We start from the raw sequence: 20,322 nt of genomic DNA on the forward strand, positions 1-20,322 counted from the left end.
AATACCGTTTTCATTGTTGTTTGTTTTTAAACAGTACCATCTAGCTTTATTAGTGAACTTCAGACTTACACGACACAGGGGTTCCGGGTCATAGCTCTGGCTTACAAGAAGCTGGAGAGTGACTGTCCCACAGCTGCCTTGATGAGGTAAAAGGGGAAAGCTTTCCTGAAGAAGATGGTTTGGGCAAGATGCATCTGACTGGGACGGGAGGCCAAAGTTCTGAGGCGGGCCCAGCACAAGGCCATACTCATCTTTTGTCTTTGGTGTCTCTGAATATGGTGAACAGGGATACAGTCACCCAGCCCTGCCCAAATCACAAAGCCAATGTGAACACTGGCAGAATGTATGAGATACAGCTGCACAAAATGTCAAACATAGGGTGACCTTAGGGCTTTGTGAAAAGTTATGTGGACATAACCAGTGTTGTAAGGGTTTGAAATTGTGGTCCTGATCCTGATATAATGTAAATTGGTTAAAGCTTCACATTTGCTTAAAAAAAAACCTTTGTAATACAAGATACACAGCTATTGAAACAAATAACATGTCAATTGGGTTTAAGTAATCTAGGTAATGTTTCTGGAAAAACAGGAAAACCTTCCAAAGGGTCATACTGGAGAAAGTTTTGACATGTGTATCTTGAAATAAGGATGCACAGTTGCTGAAATGGACTTCAGCAGCAACAGTTACACTTTGTTGTTGTTGTTGGGGGGCTATCCTATTTATTTTGCCTTAAATTCCATTTCTAGTATTTTTGTCTGCCACTACTATTACTGCTTTTGTAGGGTTAATCAAGGCTCATTTTTAATTTTAGTGTTTGAAACTCAAATAGTCCCACATACTTATTTTCAAATTCATCTGACTTAGCATTCTTTAGTTGTAACTATATTTTGGCCTCTTCCCTTAGCATCTTTGAATTTATGTGTGCTATTTTCTGCATACATTATCTGTAAAACATACCCTCCCATGTAGGAGTTAAAAGGAAGAAGAAAACGGTCCATTACAAAAAAAAAAATAGTTTAATAAATTCTTAGCAAATGCCAGTAAAACTAAGGGAACAGGTTGTGGGCTTGGGAGATGGCTCAGTTGGGACTTGTCTTGCAAGTGCAAGGACCCGAGTTCAATCCCAGAACTCACTAGAAATGTAAGGTTTGGTGACCCGTGCTTGTAATCACACTGATGGAGAAACTGACTGTCCCTGGGCAGACTGGCCATCCTAGCCTGGGTGGAGAGCTCTAAGCCAGTGAGACACAACACTGGAGACTGTCCTCTGGCCTCCACGTGCACACACACACTCATGCATACACATCCCTCTTCCCCAGTGAACACACGCGCGCGCGCGCGCGCACACACACACACACACACACACACACGGAACAGTTGCTTATATCTGAGAATAGATTCAATGAGACTACAGTTGACTTCCTGCAGTGTTCTGTGTAGCATAGCCTCAATGCCTCACACAGCCTTGCTGCAAGGAAGACAGCTCAGTGAAGTCATTAACAACTCCGGGGAAAACATAGAAGGAAATGGTATAACTTCACCTCAATATGCATAGTAGTGATATTCCTGCAAAATTTCGGGGTTACAAAAATACTTCGTGTTTATATGAAAAACATAGCTGAGGGAAGTATACTAGTAACATTTTTATTACTATTTAGTGCAACAATATTGACTATAGAGTGATAGTATGTCCACTAACAGTAGATTGACGATTCAATATAAATAATACAAACTGCTGGTGACTTAAAACGTCCCTGAATGCTCAGTCAAGTATTCAAGAGGTGTGAGGGATGAGTAACAGCTCTTGGTGTGTTCATCATTGCACACAATCCTGCACACGTGCTAAGACTTCCCCCCTGAAACATCGCCTAGAGTTACTTCTGTCTGTGTCACACCCACCATTCCTTCCTAGTGTAGCTGCTACAGGCTGTACAATGCTGTGACCATTTCTTTTCACTTCTTGGCTCAGATTTAAGAAGAGTGAAGGGATGTTAGAGACAGCAGGAACTTTGGAGAGCCAGCTGGAGAGCCAGCTGGGGTACCACATGGGGACAGCAGTTTATTTGAGGTCACACAGCAAGGCAGTGGTGGGCTCAGGCTGGAACTGTGGTTTTTGATCGTGTCATTCACTGAGCTCTACACTGGCCACATGCCAGAGGAGCTAGAAATGGGAGTTCCAAGATGGCCTTGGGTGCTTGACCTTGCAGCCATTTTCTTGGCCCAATGTGGTAATTGATTATTGACTCAGGTCACATAATCTCTGAAAATATCTAAATCCTGTGGCCTAAGTATGAGGCACAGAAAGACTGTAAAACTCTAATCAGGCTTCAGTTAAGTTATCCTTGAAGGGAAGTTCAATTATCTCCTTCAGGAAGACAAATCACTATACCGAGAAATGCCTGTCCCCTCCTCCGACCCCACAGACCTCTGATTTTTGTGCCTGCCATGACACAATTTCCAGCTTTGTGTATGAACAAGGTGGCCATGCTCAATGGTTTCCTCCCAGTTGAATGTGGAATCTTAGAGCTGGAATTCCTGCAACCTCTGCAGAGTTGCCCCCTTTCCTCACCTAGGAGGTGCTTAATAGGCACTGATGGGTCTCACTGTCTCAGTTCCCAGGAAGAACGCAGAAAGAGCAAATGATTTCACCTTCCTTGTACAGCCAAACATGATCACCAGCAGGCAGCAAAGTGTTCCGAGTGGGTGGTATTTGCTGAGCGGTTCCTGCATGTGGGCATCAAGTGGGCATTAATGAGCAGAATCTTGACTCAGGTGGGCTTCCATTCCGGGATTAGAGGCAGATCAAAAAGCCAATACTGAAATTGCATGAATAAATAGAGAACCGGCTAATCCGGTTAGAAGTGAGATGTAGAGAGAGCAGCTGTTCCTCTTTGGAGAAGCCTTGGAGTCAGGCAGCATGAGGTGGTACTCAGGACATGCGGAGGATGTCTCCCACAGATCCTGGAAACTAATGTTTGCCATGAATTGAGAAAATCTCCAAAAGTCTGGAGCAAAAGTCTGGACATGATTGAATGCAGAGCATATCCATGGTGAGTGGTCCAGCTGGAGCCAGGAGGAGAAGTTATTGATGACTGAAGTTGGACTATAGTTTGGAAGATGTTCGTACAGGGACTGAAACACTATGCTCAGCGTTATAGGGAATGCCACCCTCCTAGATCTGCTCTGAGGTGAGGAGCTGAAACGCATCACTTCCTGCCACCTAGTGGAGGAAGGTGCCACAAGGTTCTGGGAGCATCTCCAACAAAGCTGTGGCCTTAGCTGGTCCACAGGCTGGACACACAGGACAAGCTTGGCATGAAGGCTTTAGCAGTTGCTGTTTTGATCTGCATTTCAGCATGAACAGGGAGTGCTGGGGTCGTGTTTCTGTGTCTGTGTCGAAATAATAGAATCGTGGGAATGTTCAAGTCTCCGACCCCAAATGCATTTCCTACACTTGATCCTGTAGATGCTATCATGGCAGCCTCCCTGAAGTGTGGGGGTATTCTATGCAGAGGAGTAGAGCTTCCAGCTGAGGAAGAAGCAAGGGCCCAGCTTAGCTTTAGTAAAGGGCCCATTCACTGATCTCTACCATACCTCACGAGGCTGGAATGATATCTGTACAGCCCTGGTTTCTGGAGAAAGTCACATTTTGTTTTATTTTTCTTGTTTCTCACTTCATTGTTGTGACTTTCTCTCCACTCTGTGGTGAATAAGTGAGGAGAGGCGTGTCAGCTCAGCCATCGCAGAGACCCCAGCAGTCATGGCTAAGTGTAGTTAGACCCCTGACTCTTCCTGCTCCCAGGCAGGGTTGTTTGTGGCCGGGGACAGTGCTGGAGTGGGGCTGTTCCAGTGGGGAGCCCAGTCTTTTTGTCGTCGTTACTGTAAGAAAGCCCCACATGCTTTTCTGTTTAATCAGGGAGAAGGTAGAATCAGACCTGATATTCCTGGGATTACTGATCTTGGAGAATCGACTGAAGGAGGAGACAAAGCCTGTCTTGGAAGAGCTCATCTCTGCCCGGATACGGACTGTGATGATCACAGGTATAGAGACGAGTGAAAACGGGGGAACCTGGGAGACACATGGGGGGTTGGATCACTTAGCAAACATTGCACCAATACCAAGGCATCAATTTAGGTGTCAGGTGTTGGCAATAAAAGGGCCAGGCTACTCATCAAGCTTCCATCATAGTGAAGCAAGAGAAAACCAATTCATCAGGTAGTAGAACGAATGTGTTGAGGTATACAAATTGGGGCCCTCTGAGGACTAGCGTGAGGATCTAGTCCCATCACACCACATTGGAGTCTGAAGCAAGAGAATTACCACAATTTTGAGGTCATCCATGTTGACACAGTGAATTTCAGGCCAGGTTGAGTGGCAGAATGAGACCTTGTCTAAGGAAAAAGTAAGCAAACAACAAACCCACAGCAAGAGGCTGGAGAGGTGGGCCAGCAGTTAAGGCACTTGACGCTCTTGTGGAGGAATAGGGTTCTGTTACTAGTGCCCACATGGCAGCTCACAGCCATTGGGAACTCCATCTTCAGGGCTTCTGACTCTCTCTTCTGGCCTCCATGGGTACAGGGCATGCACATACATACATGCAGGCAAATACACACACACACACACACACACACACACACACACACACACACACACATACACACAATAAAACAAAAGGAAAAGAAATCAAAACAAACAACAAAAAACACATAACAAAATAAAACCAACAAAACCCCAGATAGAGAAGTCTGGTAAAGGATGTCTGGCCATCCACTCTGCACAAAGTACTTCCGAGAAGCCTCTGCAAGTGGCCGTGTTTGAAATAGGAGCGGGATAACAGGAAGATATGGGCCATGCAAAGATGACGGTTTTTGTTGTCAAGTCTTCAGAGAAGAATCGTAGTCGGTGTGGTCTATAAACTATGCTGGCAGCCCATCAGTAATGGAATCTCTAATTCTGTTTAAAAAGAAAAAGAACACGCTGTCATCTCAAGTCTACTTTGAAGTCTAAGATCTCATAAACAAGGAGGTAGTGGGAAGGGATCATTCTAGGGAAATATATGACATTACTTAATGAATACTCTTGAACTTTTCAATAAGGGAGATATTACAGGTGAAAAACTGATTTCCTAATTTATATTTCGAATGTCTTGTCTTTGGTCTTCTGCTGTCACAGTGCCTTAAATTCCATAACTTGTGTCATTGACATACATCCTCTCCAAAGCACTCACACCTCCTGAGTCCCAGTCTAAAGCTAGGGTCTCTAAAAGTCTTTTGTTTTGCTTGGCACTTACCCACTCCTGAATCCAGACCCCACAATCCACAGCACTGTGTATATTTTGCTTTCTTCCTTTCTAAATTCCAGTCTGACTCCTCGGCCTTCTTGGGGGTAGTTTGGTACCCATTAACATTTTCTTTATCCAGTAGCCCTTGCTATTTCGAACATCATTAGCACTTACATTACATATTGCCTTAGTTAGGGTTTATTGCTGTGACAAAACACCATGAGCAAAAAGCAACTTGGGAAGGAAAGTGTTTATTTGGCTTACACTTCTATATCACTGTTCATCATCAAAGGAAGTCAGGACAGGAACTCAAACAGGGCAGGAACCTGGAGGCAGGAGCTGATGCAAAGACCATGGAGGGGTGCTGCTTACTGGCTTCCTCCTCATGGCTTCTTGCTCAGCCTGCCTTCTTATAGAACCCAGGACCACCAGCCCAGGGATGGCCCCACCTACCATGGTCTAGGCCCTCCTACATCAATCACTACTTAGGAAAATGCCCTACAGGCTTGCTTACAGCCTGCTCACTCTTCACCTACATGTAGCATTTCTTCTTTAACTTCAGAGTTCAGGAATTATTAACTGGGTATTCTCATATATTTTTCTTTTCCTTTTTAAAAACTAATTCAGTCTGGAACATAGCACTTTTAATATGCTTTTCTTCCTCTGATGAAAATATTCTCTACGGTTCATTTAATTATCCCCTTTGTTCTGACTTCATTATATTTTTATTCTGGAATTTCTATTTTTTACACGACAGGTCATTACAGGCCTGTGAAAGTCTCCTGGATCCATTCCAACAGTCTCTTACTAATTTCCTTACAAACTGCTGTAGTTTTATATCTTGCCCCCTTCTTTATGGTTTGAGGAGGGGTCACTTTCCGTCTCCAAATCACGATATAGTCCTCAATAATGAGCAGTGATCATTACCTCCCTCACATCACTGGTTGAGCTGAGAAGTGCTTCGGATTGTGTCTTCATATGGGTGTGGCTTTAGAGGTAACCCGCTCCTGGCCTCACCCTGGTGCAGCATTTGGGTTCATCTGTCTGCAGCAGCTGCTGTACCTCACCAGGCATCTGCTCTGTTGCATCGTTTCCCATCCAGCTGCTGGGGTCTCTAGACTGCTACAGGTTTTCCAGTTTCCCTGCCATGCCTGGGCTGTTCATCCCACTCAGCAGGTCTTCTTTTGTCTTCCTGATTTTTATGACAAATCTGTGGTCATTTTAAGCATCATTATCTTGTGTGCAATGTGCTATTTTCCCCTAACAGCCTTTTGGTTTTATCTTTGACTTCCAGCTGTGTGAGTATCCTATGTCTGGGTATAGTTTTCACAGACTTTAACCTATTTGGGGCTCTCTGAGCTTCTTGCATTTACAGATTTAAATGTATTACAATCATTGGGGAGTTTTCTTCTGTTATTGTTACACACACACACACACACACACACACACACACACACACACACACACGTTTCAATCTCTTTATCCTCTCATCAGTCTCTACTGAGAAGAATGCACGTCCTTTTAGTAACTCAAGCCTCCGTTCATTTAAAAAGGTGTTCTTTGTTCTCTCAAGTGTGTAATGACTCTTGACCTACTGAGTGCATTGAGTGTATTAAACAGACCTAGTGAATAAAAAGCCTCAAGTGTTACAGTTTTCATATCTAAATTATTAATTTTAACCATACATATTAATTGATTGAATATTTCCATTTGTTTTATAAATGGTCACCTTAACTATATAAAGGATGCTTACAATAACTTCTTTTAAATTTATTTATTGTCATCATTGTGTGTATTACGCGTGTGCTATGGTGCACAGAGGACAAATTAGTGGAGTCTCTTCTCTCTTTCCACATTCATGAGGGTTCCATGCCTGGAGTTCATCATGAATAGCTGATTTTTCTTCTTCTTCTTCTTCTTCTTCTTCTTCTTCTTCTTCTTCTTCTTCTTCTTCTTCTTCTTCTCCTCCTCCTCCTCCTCCTCCTCCTCCTCCTCCTCCTCCTCCTCCTCTTCCTTCTTCTTCTTCCTTCTCCTCCTTCTTTTGTTTTTGAGACAGGATTTTTCTGTGTAGCCCAGAATGTTCTGGAACTCACTCTGTAGCCCAGGCTGGCCTCAAATTCACAGAGATTTTCTTGCCTCTGCCTTCCAAGTGCTGGGATTAAAGGTGTGCATCACCGAGCCAGGCTAATAGACTATTATCTGATCATTTCAACATAGAGTCGGTCAAGGATGGCAGTGTTGGTGCTGATTTTTAACACTGATGATTGACCAGGTTGGTTGTTGTTACTGAGTATACCCAGGGTCTCAAATTTTGTTGTAAGATTTTTGATTTTTTTAATACCTTGTGTAGAATGTTCAGTCTCTTGCCTGTTGTAAGTAGGCGTTTCAGTATTAGCTTTTTAAAGTGTTTTTGCTATTTTCATCTGCCTCTCTCAAGTGTTCAGGTATTTCTCTGGCAAATAGGGAGTGACATTTCATAGTTCAGTTCTTGAAATTCTTGCTTTCTGTTGGTCTGCACCACACATGACCTGCTCCACATAGAGCCTGGAACATACATGGTTCAAACACTGAATAAGTTCCCTTCTGCAGCTTTTGTCTTTCCATGGTTTTCGTGACAGTCGACACCCTCCAAGGGCCCTTTTGTCCTGGCTACTCTAGCCAGAAAGACTGAGTTTCTCTTGGTTGTTGCTACCTGAACAGTTCAGAGTAAATACTAGGATATATACATACTAGTATACATACATACATACATACATACATACTGGGATAATATGTATATACAAACATACTAGGATACATACATAAATACACACTAGGATACATACTTAAATACACACTAGGACACATACATACATACACACTAGGATACATACATAAATACACACTAGGATACATACATGAATACACACTAGGATACATACATAAATACACTAGGATACATACATGAATACACACTAGGATACATACATGAATACACACTAGGATACATACATCAATACACTAGGATACATACATGAATACACACTAGGATACATACCTACACACTAGGATACATACATGAATACACACTAGGATACATACATAAATACACACTAGGATACATACATGAATACACACTAGGATACATACTCAAGTCGGGCACATCAGAGGAAAGAGACAAACACTTGAGAATCCCACCCCTTGTTAGTTTGCTTCTTCAAGCCTGATTCCCTTCCACAGTCTGCCAGCTTTTGTTTACTTTCCAAAGTCCTTGGGTAATTGCTTCTGTGGTTTTTGTTTAGTTTTCAGTTGTAATCAATGGGAGAGATAGATGGTAGCAGACTGACTCTATTTCAACCAGAAGAGGAGCCACTGGATATGATAGCAAACCAAAAGACTTCCTATACATTCATAAAGTTTGTAACAAATAGCAGGAATACGTTTTGCTTGTAAGTTTTCCTTCCTACTTGCCCACAAAAATATGTGGGTTAGTTATGAAGTAACATGATAAGAAAGAGCCAGAACCAGAAGAGGGATTATGGAATCCCAGGTCAGGCTGGGAAAGACTAGTAATTGCCGTCATAGCTAATGTAAGAAATGAACCCTTAGCCTAGCTTCCCAAGTCCTGTGTGCACTGGTGTCTCCTCACCATCATCTTGGGATGCTCTTTCTTGATTCTAGGCGACGATCTTCAGACTGCAATAACAGTGGCCAGGAAGTCTGGGATGGTTTCTGAAGGCCAGAAAGTCATTCTTGTAGAGGCAAATGAAGCCACTGGTTCTTCATCAGCATCCATCTCTTGGAAATTAGTAGAAGAGAAGAAACATATCCCACTCGAGAATCAGGTATACCTCAACACAAGGAAGGCACTCAGCCGGATTATCGGACTTGCCACACAGTGGTGGCAACAGTTGTGACTAGAACAAGTTTTGAGACAACGCCAAGTCCATAACCTTCTCCAGGTGTCTAACAAGTATGAACCTAGTCATGTCAGTTTTCCGCTCTTCCTACTGTAGTCTAAGGCACAGGCTGTCTTGGCTTCTGAAATTAATAATTCTTTTACTCTTAAAAACCTTTGGCTTTAGCTGGGTGGCAGTGGCGCACGCCTTTAATCTCAGCACTCAGGAGGCAGAGCCAGGCAGATCTCTGTGAGTTCAAGGCCAGCCTGGTCTATAGAGCAAGATCCAGGACAGGCACCAGAACTACACAGAGAAACCCTGTCTCGAAAAATCAAAACAAACAAACAAACCAACCAAACCATGGCTTTTTACTAGAAAGAATACAGTAAGCAGAGCAGTGAGCTCAACTTCCCACACTTTCCCTCGCCTATCAGCCACTCCATTGGGTTCAAAGGGGACTTCGTCCCTTGGAGAGACCCGCTGTGTGCACTGGATAATCAGACTATGTCTTCAGGGTAGGAAAAAAAATTGTTCCTTTATCTCCAGTCTTGTTAGTATTCTATTTCCATTGTGTCCTTATAGAGCAATATTAATTCTGTTAGAAAAAAAAAACCCAACAAGTTCTCACTTCCAGGCGAGGGTTGTTAAGTTGCCATGCTTTTGTCTTTGATACTCGAAGTGTGTGAAGTGCACTCATCTCTGGGACTCGCAGGGATCACACCACGATGAGAACAGGACGTGAGTGAGTGCTGTCCTCTCATCAGCCGCCGGTGCCTGTGGCGTGTGAAGATCAGTCCAGCAAAGAAGCAGTCCTTCTTGGAGGGGTCGGGGCTGGAGGGAGACTTTTGGAGAGAGACCCTGGTGTCACTTCAGTCCTTCCTGTAGGATGTGCTTGTGGTTCTAACCACTGGAGCGATCGGAAGAACATCAAACGTTTGCACCTTGCTTTGCAGGACAATTACATCAACATCAGAGAAGAAGTCCCAGATCATGGCAGAGAAGGGAGTTACCATTTTGCCCTAAGTGGAAAATCCTTCCATGTTCTAAGTCAGCATTTCAGCAGCTTACTGCCAAAGGTCAGTTTTAAGGAAACAATGACATTTCTGTGAGGGTGATGAACATGTCACTTACATAGCCCGATCCCAGATAGTTTCAAAAATTGAAATAGATAAAATACAACTAGAGTCGTGTGGTGGTGGTGCACACCTTTGATCCCAGCACTTGGGAGGCAGAGGCAGGCAGATCTGAGTTCAAGGCCAGCCTGGTCTACAGAGTGAGTTCCAGGACAGCCAGGGCCACACAGAAACACCCTGTCTCAAAAAACAAACCAAAATAAAATTATACATAAATAAGTAAGTAAATAAAATAAAGAAAAAAGTACAAGTTAGTTATACATTTCACAAGAGAGGGAAATATTTTTGCAAAGTTACTGGTATTTCATACTAGATTTGAAAATAATAAGCATGAGGAGTCAGCTTTATACCAGCCCTAGGACTAAAGCAGCAGCATGGAGGATTGGTTTGGGGCGGCACTCACCATGTCGTCATGGTGAGGGCATTTAACAGTTCAGTAGGCACTCAGCAGTGGGGGCAGAGAGCCAGGCAAGGATAGGAGAGTGCTATTATGTGTGTGGTAGATGACTCTTGTTCCAAAGGGGCCAAACTTAAGACTCTTTTACAAAGAATAAATTTATAAGAGAGGCAAGTAACTCATTTGCAAACAAATGACTCTGATTGAACACTGAGCCGAGTTCACAGCCACAGAGAGCAAGGAGCACATTGCTCTCATACTGGAGAATTTGAAGTGTGGAGAAGGGAAGCAGAGCAGGCCATCTGACCTTCAAACCGGCCATGTTCCATGGCTCACGAAGTTTGGGGTACCAGCTGAGCTTCCTCATTGGTCAAGTTCAGAGGCATGACTAGGGCACAGATAGTCTCTGCGTCGCCACCTGGTGGTTTTCTGCCAGTTGGGAACAATTTTTGGGAAGCAGTGTGTGTTTGCTTTCTCCTGGGGCCCTGCTCTGTTTCTCTGTTGTGATTGCCTGGATTCCATTGGTTCAATTTTCCATGAAGCTCAAGACTTTCCAGAATCATATTCTCCATGGCAGCTGGGTTAAATGGCATAGGGCATCATTTTTATAAATACTTGTATTTTGTTTCCATTGGATTTATTTGGTAACAAAAGTCTCAATGTCCATCTTCAAATACAAAATAAATAATAAATAGAAGTATTTCCTTGGGAACAAGCTTTTTTCCTATTCATGGACATTACCAGCAAATGTTCTATTTTCAATTGCTTTGTGTGTAACTTGCCATGATAAAAAGATTTCCTTTTTTCCCCACGCTAGATACTGATGAACGGGACCATCTTTGCAAGAATGTCTCCAGGTCAAAAGTCAAGTCTCGTGGAAGAATTTCAGAAACTGGAGTAGGTTCTTTGCCTATGATGAAGTGATGGAGGCGTGGCAGTCATGGGGGATGGACCAGGCACAGGGAGCTGTATAGTTGGGTTAGGACAGCGGTTCTTACCCTGGGCAATGGACCAGGCACAGGGAGCTGTATAGTTGGGTTAGGACAGCGGTTCTTATCCTGGGCAGATCACAGTCACCGGGGGAAACTTAGAAAAAGTAGTAGTAATGGTTCTACACTTCCCAGTGGTACTGGCTTAATGGCTCTATGGGGCTGGAACACAGCATTTTTGCAAAACTCCCCACACCATTCATCTTTGCACTCGAAGTTGAGAACTGCTGTATGAGAATGTAGGGCCATGATAAGGTATGGTGGGAAATGAGACAGGAAAGGCAAGTGGAGCCCAGCCATTGAAGGAGCAAGAATTTAGGCTTTATTCTGATAAGCCACCATCACACTTATAACACAGAGAGGTTCATCAAATCCCTCAATACTAAAATATTTCTTTGCTAAAGTATCCATTCTCTCACATCATTAGAATGCTTCAACACCGAAAGTCTCCTTTTACAGATGAAATGAGTGTCCGGTGTTCATCCCTTTGACAACTTATTTCCTGTTAATAAAACCTCATGGGGGACCATTATCAATGTGATGCCCCTTCTAGCCCCATCCTCCTAACGATGTGATTTAGTCTTCAAGGAAGCTTCTCTACCCAAGAAGCCCCATCTTCTCATGTTGAAAACCACGAAGGGTCTCAGAATAAACTAGTTACCTTATAGCAGTGTGAAAGCCAAGTTTACAGCATGTGCTGTGAGCTTGCACAAAGAAACCAACCACTCATAACCTAAGTCAACGGTTCCAGACCTCAAGCAGACTTCTGCTTTCTTTCTTAACTTCTGGGCCTGGCACTTCATTTCTCAGCTGAGTGACCACTGACAGGGGACATTTCCTCCAACAAGCCCAGTCTTGGTTTCTCTTTTGACTTTCAAATGCTTATGATTATGACTTTACTAGTCACTTTCCAATCTAACATTTGATGTTAAAAATGGCAAAACGAGGACATAAGACTCCAGACCTGGTTTCTAGATAAAATCCTGTGGCCCCCCCAACTGTATCATCTCTTCACATAGTTGTGATCACTACCATTTTTTGTGGAGGGAAAAACTGTTCTCAAGTCAGTGAAATGCCGGTGAAACACTGGGAAGTCCAGTGATGTGTGTCACACATTGCTTTGACTAGTCTCTTAGGGGGAGCTTTCCTACAGTAAATTGTTTAACTCCTTAAGTAAGGATGGTTACTTCTTTTTTTTAACTAGAGAAATTAGCTTTATGGATAAACTAGCTTTGATTTCCTCTACAATTCATATTTCTCTTTTAGCTACTTTGTGGGTATGTGTGGTGATGGAGCCAATGACTGTGGGGTAAGTAGCTGTGGCCATAATTTCTCAAAAATACTTGGGATGGATATCATTTTCATAGACGTATTAAACTGACACTAAGGACTTGGGAAGGTTTTGATCAAAGCCACAAAATAGTCAATGGTTGCTGTATGTTAAGTAAGGTAGAGCTTGGTTTGGAGTTCCCTCTTCCTTGGGTAGGTGTCCTGGTGACACCTTCTCTAGCGCCACCTCCTTCTTAGGAGGAAGACAGGGTAAAGTCTGGCTGGGGATCGCAGATTACCTTCTGTAGAGGTGGGCATACATCGGCACTAAACCGACTCTTTGTTTTCAGGCTTTGAAAATGGCTCATGTTGGCATCTCTCTGTCAGAGCAGGAGGCATCAGTGGCCTCGCCTTTCACTTCCAAAACTGCAAACATCGAATGCGTTCCTCATCTCATCAAGTAAGCAGTCACTTAGCCCAGTCTTGTTCTCGCTTTTGACTTCCAGGTGCAGGTAATATTATTCTGAGGAAGTGGAAGAGCTATGTGTTGAGAGGTGCTTTCTGTAAAAGTACATTCTCCTGCCTAGTGGACTTCAAAGGAGTTCTAAATAACATGGGAGAGGGTGGTACCATTACCAGTAAACGTCGTTGGTTGGATTGTTTTTCTAAAGGGTTGCCTGTAGCTAGAGTTTTCCTGCCTGGCCCACAGTCAGGACAAATCTCTCTCACCTGCCAGTCCCACAGCCGCTCAGACCCGACCAAGTAAACACAGAGACTTATATTGCTTACAAACTGTATGGCTGTGGCAGGCTTCTTGCTAACTGTTCTTACAGCTTAAATTAATCCATTTCCATTAATCTATACATTGCCACATGGCTCGTGGCTTACCGGCATCTTCACATGCTGCTTGTCCTGGTGGCAGCTGGCAGTGTCTCTCTGACTCAGCCTTCCACTTCTCAGCTTTATTCTCCTCCTTGTCCTGCCTATACTTCCTGCCTAGCCACTGGCCAATCAGTGATTTATTTACTGACCAATCAGCAACACACTTGACATACAGACCATCCCACAGCACTTGCCACTGCTTTGACTTGCACTAGCAATTACTAGTTTAGATGCTTTGTCTTGGGAGATCAGGAAACCCCACTTGATTTCCTTCCCTCTTGGCTCCTTGCATTTCCTTGAGATACCCTCTTCACCTCCAGTTTTAAAAAAGTCTTTATTAGTCTCTGGACTATTTATCAGTCCCACTGAATTTACCTTGGTCCTGTGTTTGTAAAGCTGGTGTGTTTGGCTTGAATGATAGAAACAGCATTGTAGCCGATCTTGGTCATCACAGCTAGCAGGTGTTTATAATTTAAAATGTACTTAATAGTCTATTATACTTAAAAAAAAATAGCCTGCAGATGGAGACATGGCTAGTATTTCTATTGTAAATAAAGAAGCCAAGAGGAAGAGAACATAACTGGTATACCTGTGCTCAGAGACCACAGAGAGCTGGAAATCATGTGTTTTATCAACTATTATACTTTTTTCTGCTGTATTAATGTAATGATTTGGCTAGCTTCCTTTGTTTAAGATGTTTATCCGTGCACTTGAGTAGGGTTTGTTGAATGGGAACTTAGTGCTGGGATTTAAGGGAGATTAGCAAAGACAGGTCTTACAGAGATTCCTGTTTGCTATAAAAAAATGGGTTAATGTGAAAGGTCTTAATATGACTGGGGAAGAGGAATTGGTTGCTTTAGACTGTCTTGGGGAAAACTTCACTTTAGGTGAGAAACGGGAAGAAATTACCTCCTGGGCAGAGCTAAAGGCAGCAGCAGAAGATGGTTTGAGGATCAGGTCTTGAACTCATAGGGAGTTAGTACACCAATCGTGAGTAAATTGAAGTCTACTGCCACCCCTATAGGAAATAGCAAGAAGTGATAAATTCCATGTTTTGTGCTGGACTGTGGTATTTTTTTCAACATCAGCCAGCAACACCAGCACAAAGGAGCATGCTCATTGTGTTCTGTCTGTTGAAATCTGATGCACAGGTAATTTGAGCGCACACATTATTTTTAGTTCAGTTTTAGAAAAAGTTGGAATTGCTGAAGTGAAATTTGGATCAAATGTTTGCCAAATTCACGAAGCACCTGCTTGAAAATGCTCCTAGGCCTTACTTATTTCCCTAAGTTCACAGATGCAGTCACTGAGACAGGGGGATGGCCTTCCAAATCACAGTCGCATGTGCATATGAGGTCTGAGACCGGCTCCCAGGTCTCCTGGCTGTGAGTTCAGGCACTGAAACAATTCCATGCATAATGGACGAAAGCAACTGTAAACCGGAGTCCATGGGCAGGTCAAGGCTGTGGACACGGGCCCGGAACTGCTCTTTCCTGAACAACCAGCCATTTAGCTCCCACTGGATCAAGGCTGTCCAGGGTTGGAGACGAGCTATCATAGATCCAGATGTCTGGCTTTTTATCCATTTGTTTTTATTGCTGTGCAAAGCCTAGATGAGAAGAAGCACAGAATGACATCCAATTTCTCTCCATCATTTTCCTCACTCACTTTCGTTCTTTTCTTCCACAGGGAAGGCCGCGCAGCTCTCGTTACATCCTTCTGCATGTTTAAGTACATGGCCCTGTACAGCATGATTCAGTATGTTGGTGTTCTGCTGCTCTACTGGGTATGACTTGGGACAAAGCCTTGTTGAGTGAGAGCCGAAGCAAGCAGTTGTTCACTCGATGAAAAGAGGGTGTGGGTGCACCCAGGAGCCTCCTAGAAGTGTCCTCGAGAGTTCACAACACAAATCAGGACTAGACAGACATGGTGGACAAGCTGTGGCTTTCTGCTATAGAAACAGGTCACGGGGGGGGGTAACTGAGGAATGGAATGGAGTGGCATGTTTATTCTCACTGTTGCTTTCTCCTGTGTGGACCAGACACCTGCTATTCCACTCCCACTGGCTACAGAGTGGATTCTGGTGCTGGAGTCGTGCTCAATAACCGGTGTTTGAGCTCCCTTCTCTGTTCCTGTGATAAAATATGGACCAAAAGCCACTTAGGAGAGGGAAGGGTTTGTTTGGCTATCCATCCCTGAAAGGAGGAGTGTGGGGCAGAAAAACCAATGGAGGAACATTGCTTCCTGGCCCAGTGGGCTGAGCCCTCCTCTATCAATGAATAATCAAAAACACATCCCACGGGCAGGTCCGCAGGCTAATCTGATGGAGGTAATTTTTCAGTTGAGGTTCCCTTTTCTAGGTATGTCAGGTGGAAAACCAATGTTAGCCATCCCAGCAGGCTTCCCTAAATATTGGCGATTTACAATTTCAGGGGTGTAAACATACAATAGCAGCACATACTTATGTACCACATAGACATACTCCGGGAGCATAGATAATAGAAAAAAAACAAATGGAGGAAAATAAATAGGCAGTATCGAGCTTTGTATATACCCTAACTTCAATTTACCACAATTAATTTAGTGATATGTTTGCACGATTTTAGTGTTTAACAACTAGAGCTTAACATTCATGAAAACTCAGCAATTGACTTTCAAGGGTAAATAAGCCAGCAAAGCTCTCATTCTTAAGTACACAGATCTGAAAATTGGTGAATTATGATATAAAAGTACGTGTATTTTGTGGTGGCTCTTATTTTTTTTTAACAGGATATAAAAGGAGAAGAGATGTCACTGTTGTTTGGGAACTCAAGATGTAATTCTTCCCAGTAATTCCGAGGAAGGGGACCATCCCTGCAGATATCTCATCCAGGCTCCCTTCCCTTCATGTCTGTTTTCTCCTAGGTCCATCTCTTGGTCTCACTGCTTTCAGATAGGTTTTCAGACTCTCTCATGAGGGGGCTGGAGGTTAAGCTGCTTGTAGGAATTTGATCCTATTTTGGAATGCTTTATTTATTATTTTGGAATAGTTTATTATCCTCAAAAGTATAATTCAATATGGCATACTATGATCTCCTTTCCACTCATGTGTGAGAGCAGGGGAGCAACATCCTTGAAGACGGGGCCTTGAACACTCTTTTGCAAGAATAGAAAGACAGTTTATTAAAAGCATGTAACTCTCGCCTAACAACACCCAAGACACACGTTGTGAATTCAGTCACTCTAACTTCCCATTAGTGAAAATTGTGTAAGGCCACCAAACAGCTGGTACACATGACTACTGGAGGGGGATGCATGGTTTGTTGTGCTGGACCAAACCCACATTTTCTGCTAGTCAGCAGAAAAGGGAAAAGATGGATCTAGCAGGTGTTCCCCAAAAACTGGGTAGCCCTGATGCAGGGGACCCCACCTGGGAAGCACACCCAGGAGGCTCTCCTGGAGTGAGAGGCTTTCATGGACTGGGGGAACCCCCTCTCCCAACCACCACTGCTCACCAACCCAAACAGGTCTAAGATCATGCCACATCCCAAATAAGCTGCTTGAAAAATTAAAGTAGTAGGGAGACACTTAACGCAACTTTTGCTAAATCTTATCCATAAGAGCGCCATTTTTTTTTAAAATCTGCTTTCCTTTTTGTTTCCAGGAGACAAACAGCCTTTCAAATTACCAGTTTCTATTCCAGGATCTGGCCATCACCACTCTTATTGGTGTAACAAGTAAGAGCTTTACACCTTTCTTCCCGGAGGTTCTTCCCCTGCTTCCGTCCCTCAACCCTGGGAAGGTTTGTCTGTCATGAAGACAGCAGCAGTAGCAGGAATGTATGACTTAGTCTCAGAGACACAGGGTGGGGCCACAGAGTGCTCAATTCTATGAAAAGAAAATGCTAACAAAGGGAAAAACTAAATTTTTGCCTTTTCCACAAAATAGAGCATTTCTGCAAATGGGCACCAATCAATTAGAATGGGAAAGCACCTTGGAAACAGGAAATGGGTGGAAACTGACTTCAGCTTGCTTTTAGGTACAGGTGTAGTTGAAATGTGTCCCACTTGTAGAGCTGAATGGCTTTGATCTTTCTGACCTCCAAATTGAGGCTGCTCAGCATGGAAAGTGGCACTTAAGGGCAATTCTGCCATTGTAGGACTCCTGCTTCCCACCTTTCTAATGAGTATGTGGATTGTCTCCTACGTAGGGAAAATTTCAATTTATGAATGCATTTTCAAGCTATTTTAGGCTTGCAGCAAAGAGGACACAAGTTTGTACCTTTCCCCTGAGTGTACATCGCTCCATCTTGCCCTCAACCTCACCCCTTTGTCAACCTCACCCCTATTGTCAACCTCACCCCTGTCCCAAGAGAGGCACATTAGCCGCAACTGCCTTCCACACATCAATACATTATGATTCCTGCCAAGTTCATAGTTACATTGGGCTTTAATCTTAGTCTCCAACTCTATGAGTTTGGACATGTGTCAGGTGACAGATGTCTGTCATTGCACCATCAGACAGAATGTTTACCCTCAAATGTTTCATGCTCCATTTGTTCTCCCTCCCCAGAGCTTCTGACAGCCACTGTAGTCTTTTCATTGTCTCTACACTTTTCCAGAAACTTCAGCAGTTGGAATTACGTAGTCAGTAGGCCTTCAAGCTCAGCCTCTTTCGTACAGTAATGCTGTACACTCGACCTTTCTATACACTTTACATAGCTTGATGTTCACCTCTGTAGCAGACTGAATGACATTCTGTGGTCCCTGTGTCATAGTTTATTTCTCCATTTACCTACTGAAGGGCATCTTGGTGCTTTCATGTTTTTATAGTTTAAGCATAAAAGTGCTTTGAATGTCTGTGTGCAGGGTTTCATGTGAACATAACATTTCAGTTACACTGTCCACTTTGGTTCTCAAGTTCAACAGCGATACCCTCTTAAGAGCCACCCCAGGCACCGGTGTCTGGGAGGGTGCCCATGCCTAACTCTCCACAAAGGTCCAGATCTTTCGTTAGCTCTTTGACATGTGCTGTGGCTCTGCTTCTCTGCCTTTTCTCCCATGATTTTAACGGTTCTCGTGACAATTCACTCTAAAAACATGTTCAGAAATACGAAAGGACATGCTCAGGTGGAGATAACTGCTAATTCCACTTCAGCCACTACCCGCTGCTTGCTGCTGCGAGGTTCCCCTTGCCTTTCTGCTGTCCACAGCGATAGCCACTTCTCCTTAAAACACCGGACTCTCAATATCACAGTGCTCTTTCCTTAAAGGGTTTCTTTTCGCTTTAGTGATACCACACTCAGCCGAATTCGTCTACCACGTAAGTGACACAGCTTCCATCTCTTTCCTTTTTTTTTTTTAATCTCCTTAAACCCTGTCCTCAGAGTATCTTGTCCTCAGGTTGCACCCTTGCTCTAAGGGATGTCAACTAGTCACATGACTTTAAAGTCATCTGTGTGTGATGAACGCCCAGTTTATAGCTATAGACGAGATGATTATCTGGAGCTTTGGAATGAAGCATCCAGCTTTGCATATTTAATGGAGCCCACACATAACATACTCGAGCCAACCTCTTAATTCTGCCAGACCTAATTATGTGAACTTACTGAGTATCATGTTTGTGCTACTAAGTGCTCCAGGCCTTTGGGCAGTCCATGAGATAGCACTGTTACCTCCTTAGCTGTTCAAATTAAAGACCTGTAGTCATTCTGGCTTTTTGCTTTTTTTTTTTTTTTTTTTTTTGTTTTGTTTTGTTTTGTTTTACCCTGTATGTCTAATACATATGACATTCCTGTAGTGGACCGAATAGGAATGAACCCCATAGGCTTGTAGATTTGAATGCTTGGTCATCAGGAAGTGACACTATTTGAGAGAGATTAGAAGGTGTGGTCCTCTTACAGCAAGTGTATCACTGGGGGTGGGCTTTGGGTTTTCAAAAGCCCCAGCGAGGCCCAGTGTCTTTCTTTTCCTGCTGCTTTTGGACCAGGATGTAGAACTCTTTGCTACTTCTCCAATACCATGTCTGCCTGCATGCTGCCATGCTCCCCACCATGATGATAATGGACTAAACCTCCGAAACTGTAAGCAAGCCCCAGTTAAATGCTTTTCTTTATAAGAGATGCCATGGTCATGGTGTCTTTTCACAGCAATAAACATGGACTAAGACAGTCCCAATTGGGTCTGTCTCCAAGTACATCCTGATTCCCTCCCTATCACTGTCACCTCATTTGTTGGGTGGGCTGTACCAGGCATGTGTAGCCATGTTCTCCTACTTATAGGAGTGTTAAGGATTTGAACCCAGGTCATCTCATTTTAGCAGCAAGTGCTCTTACACACTGAACTGGCTTCCTACTCCCTCAATGATTCTTTTAACATCATTTATTTTATTTCCTGTGATATTATTCCTTTTGGCTTCTTTTAATAATTTCTAATTAGTTTTTTTGACAGTCTCATTTCATTTAACTACTGTTTTCCTTAGATTTTTGTTCATAGTTTCACTTAGTTCTTTTTA

At 43.3% G+C, this 20,322-nt stretch overlaps 1 protein-coding gene across 3 annotated transcripts in view; it reads left to right on the forward strand.

Annotated features, from left to right (window-relative positions):
- The window catches only part of Atp13a4 (ATPase 13A4), a 125,496-nt gene that overhangs the window by 90,122 nt on the left and 15,052 nt on the right, over positions 1-20,322 (forward strand). For all 3 annotated transcript variants that reach the window (XM_059277258.1, XM_059277259.1, XM_059277260.1), the window contains 9 exons: positions 35-146; positions 3,917-4,041; positions 8,943-9,106; positions 10,114-10,236; positions 11,508-11,587; positions 12,946-12,988; positions 13,299-13,408; positions 15,520-15,616; positions 17,474-17,546. In XM_059277258.1, coding sequence (XP_059133241.1) covers positions 35-146; positions 3,917-4,041; positions 8,943-9,106; positions 10,114-10,236; positions 11,508-11,587; positions 12,946-12,988; positions 13,299-13,408; positions 15,520-15,616; positions 17,474-17,546 — 927 coding nt within the window. The remainder of the gene's footprint in view (positions 1-34; positions 147-3,916; positions 4,042-8,942; positions 9,107-10,113; positions 10,237-11,507; positions 11,588-12,945; positions 12,989-13,298; positions 13,409-15,519; positions 15,617-17,473; positions 17,547-20,322) is intronic.

The sequence above is a fragment of the Peromyscus eremicus genome, chromosome 12, assembly GCF_949786415.1.
Source record: "Peromyscus eremicus chromosome 12, PerEre_H2_v1, whole genome shotgun sequence".
Classification (NCBI taxonomy): Eukaryota; Metazoa; Chordata; class Mammalia; order Rodentia; family Cricetidae; genus Peromyscus; species Peromyscus eremicus.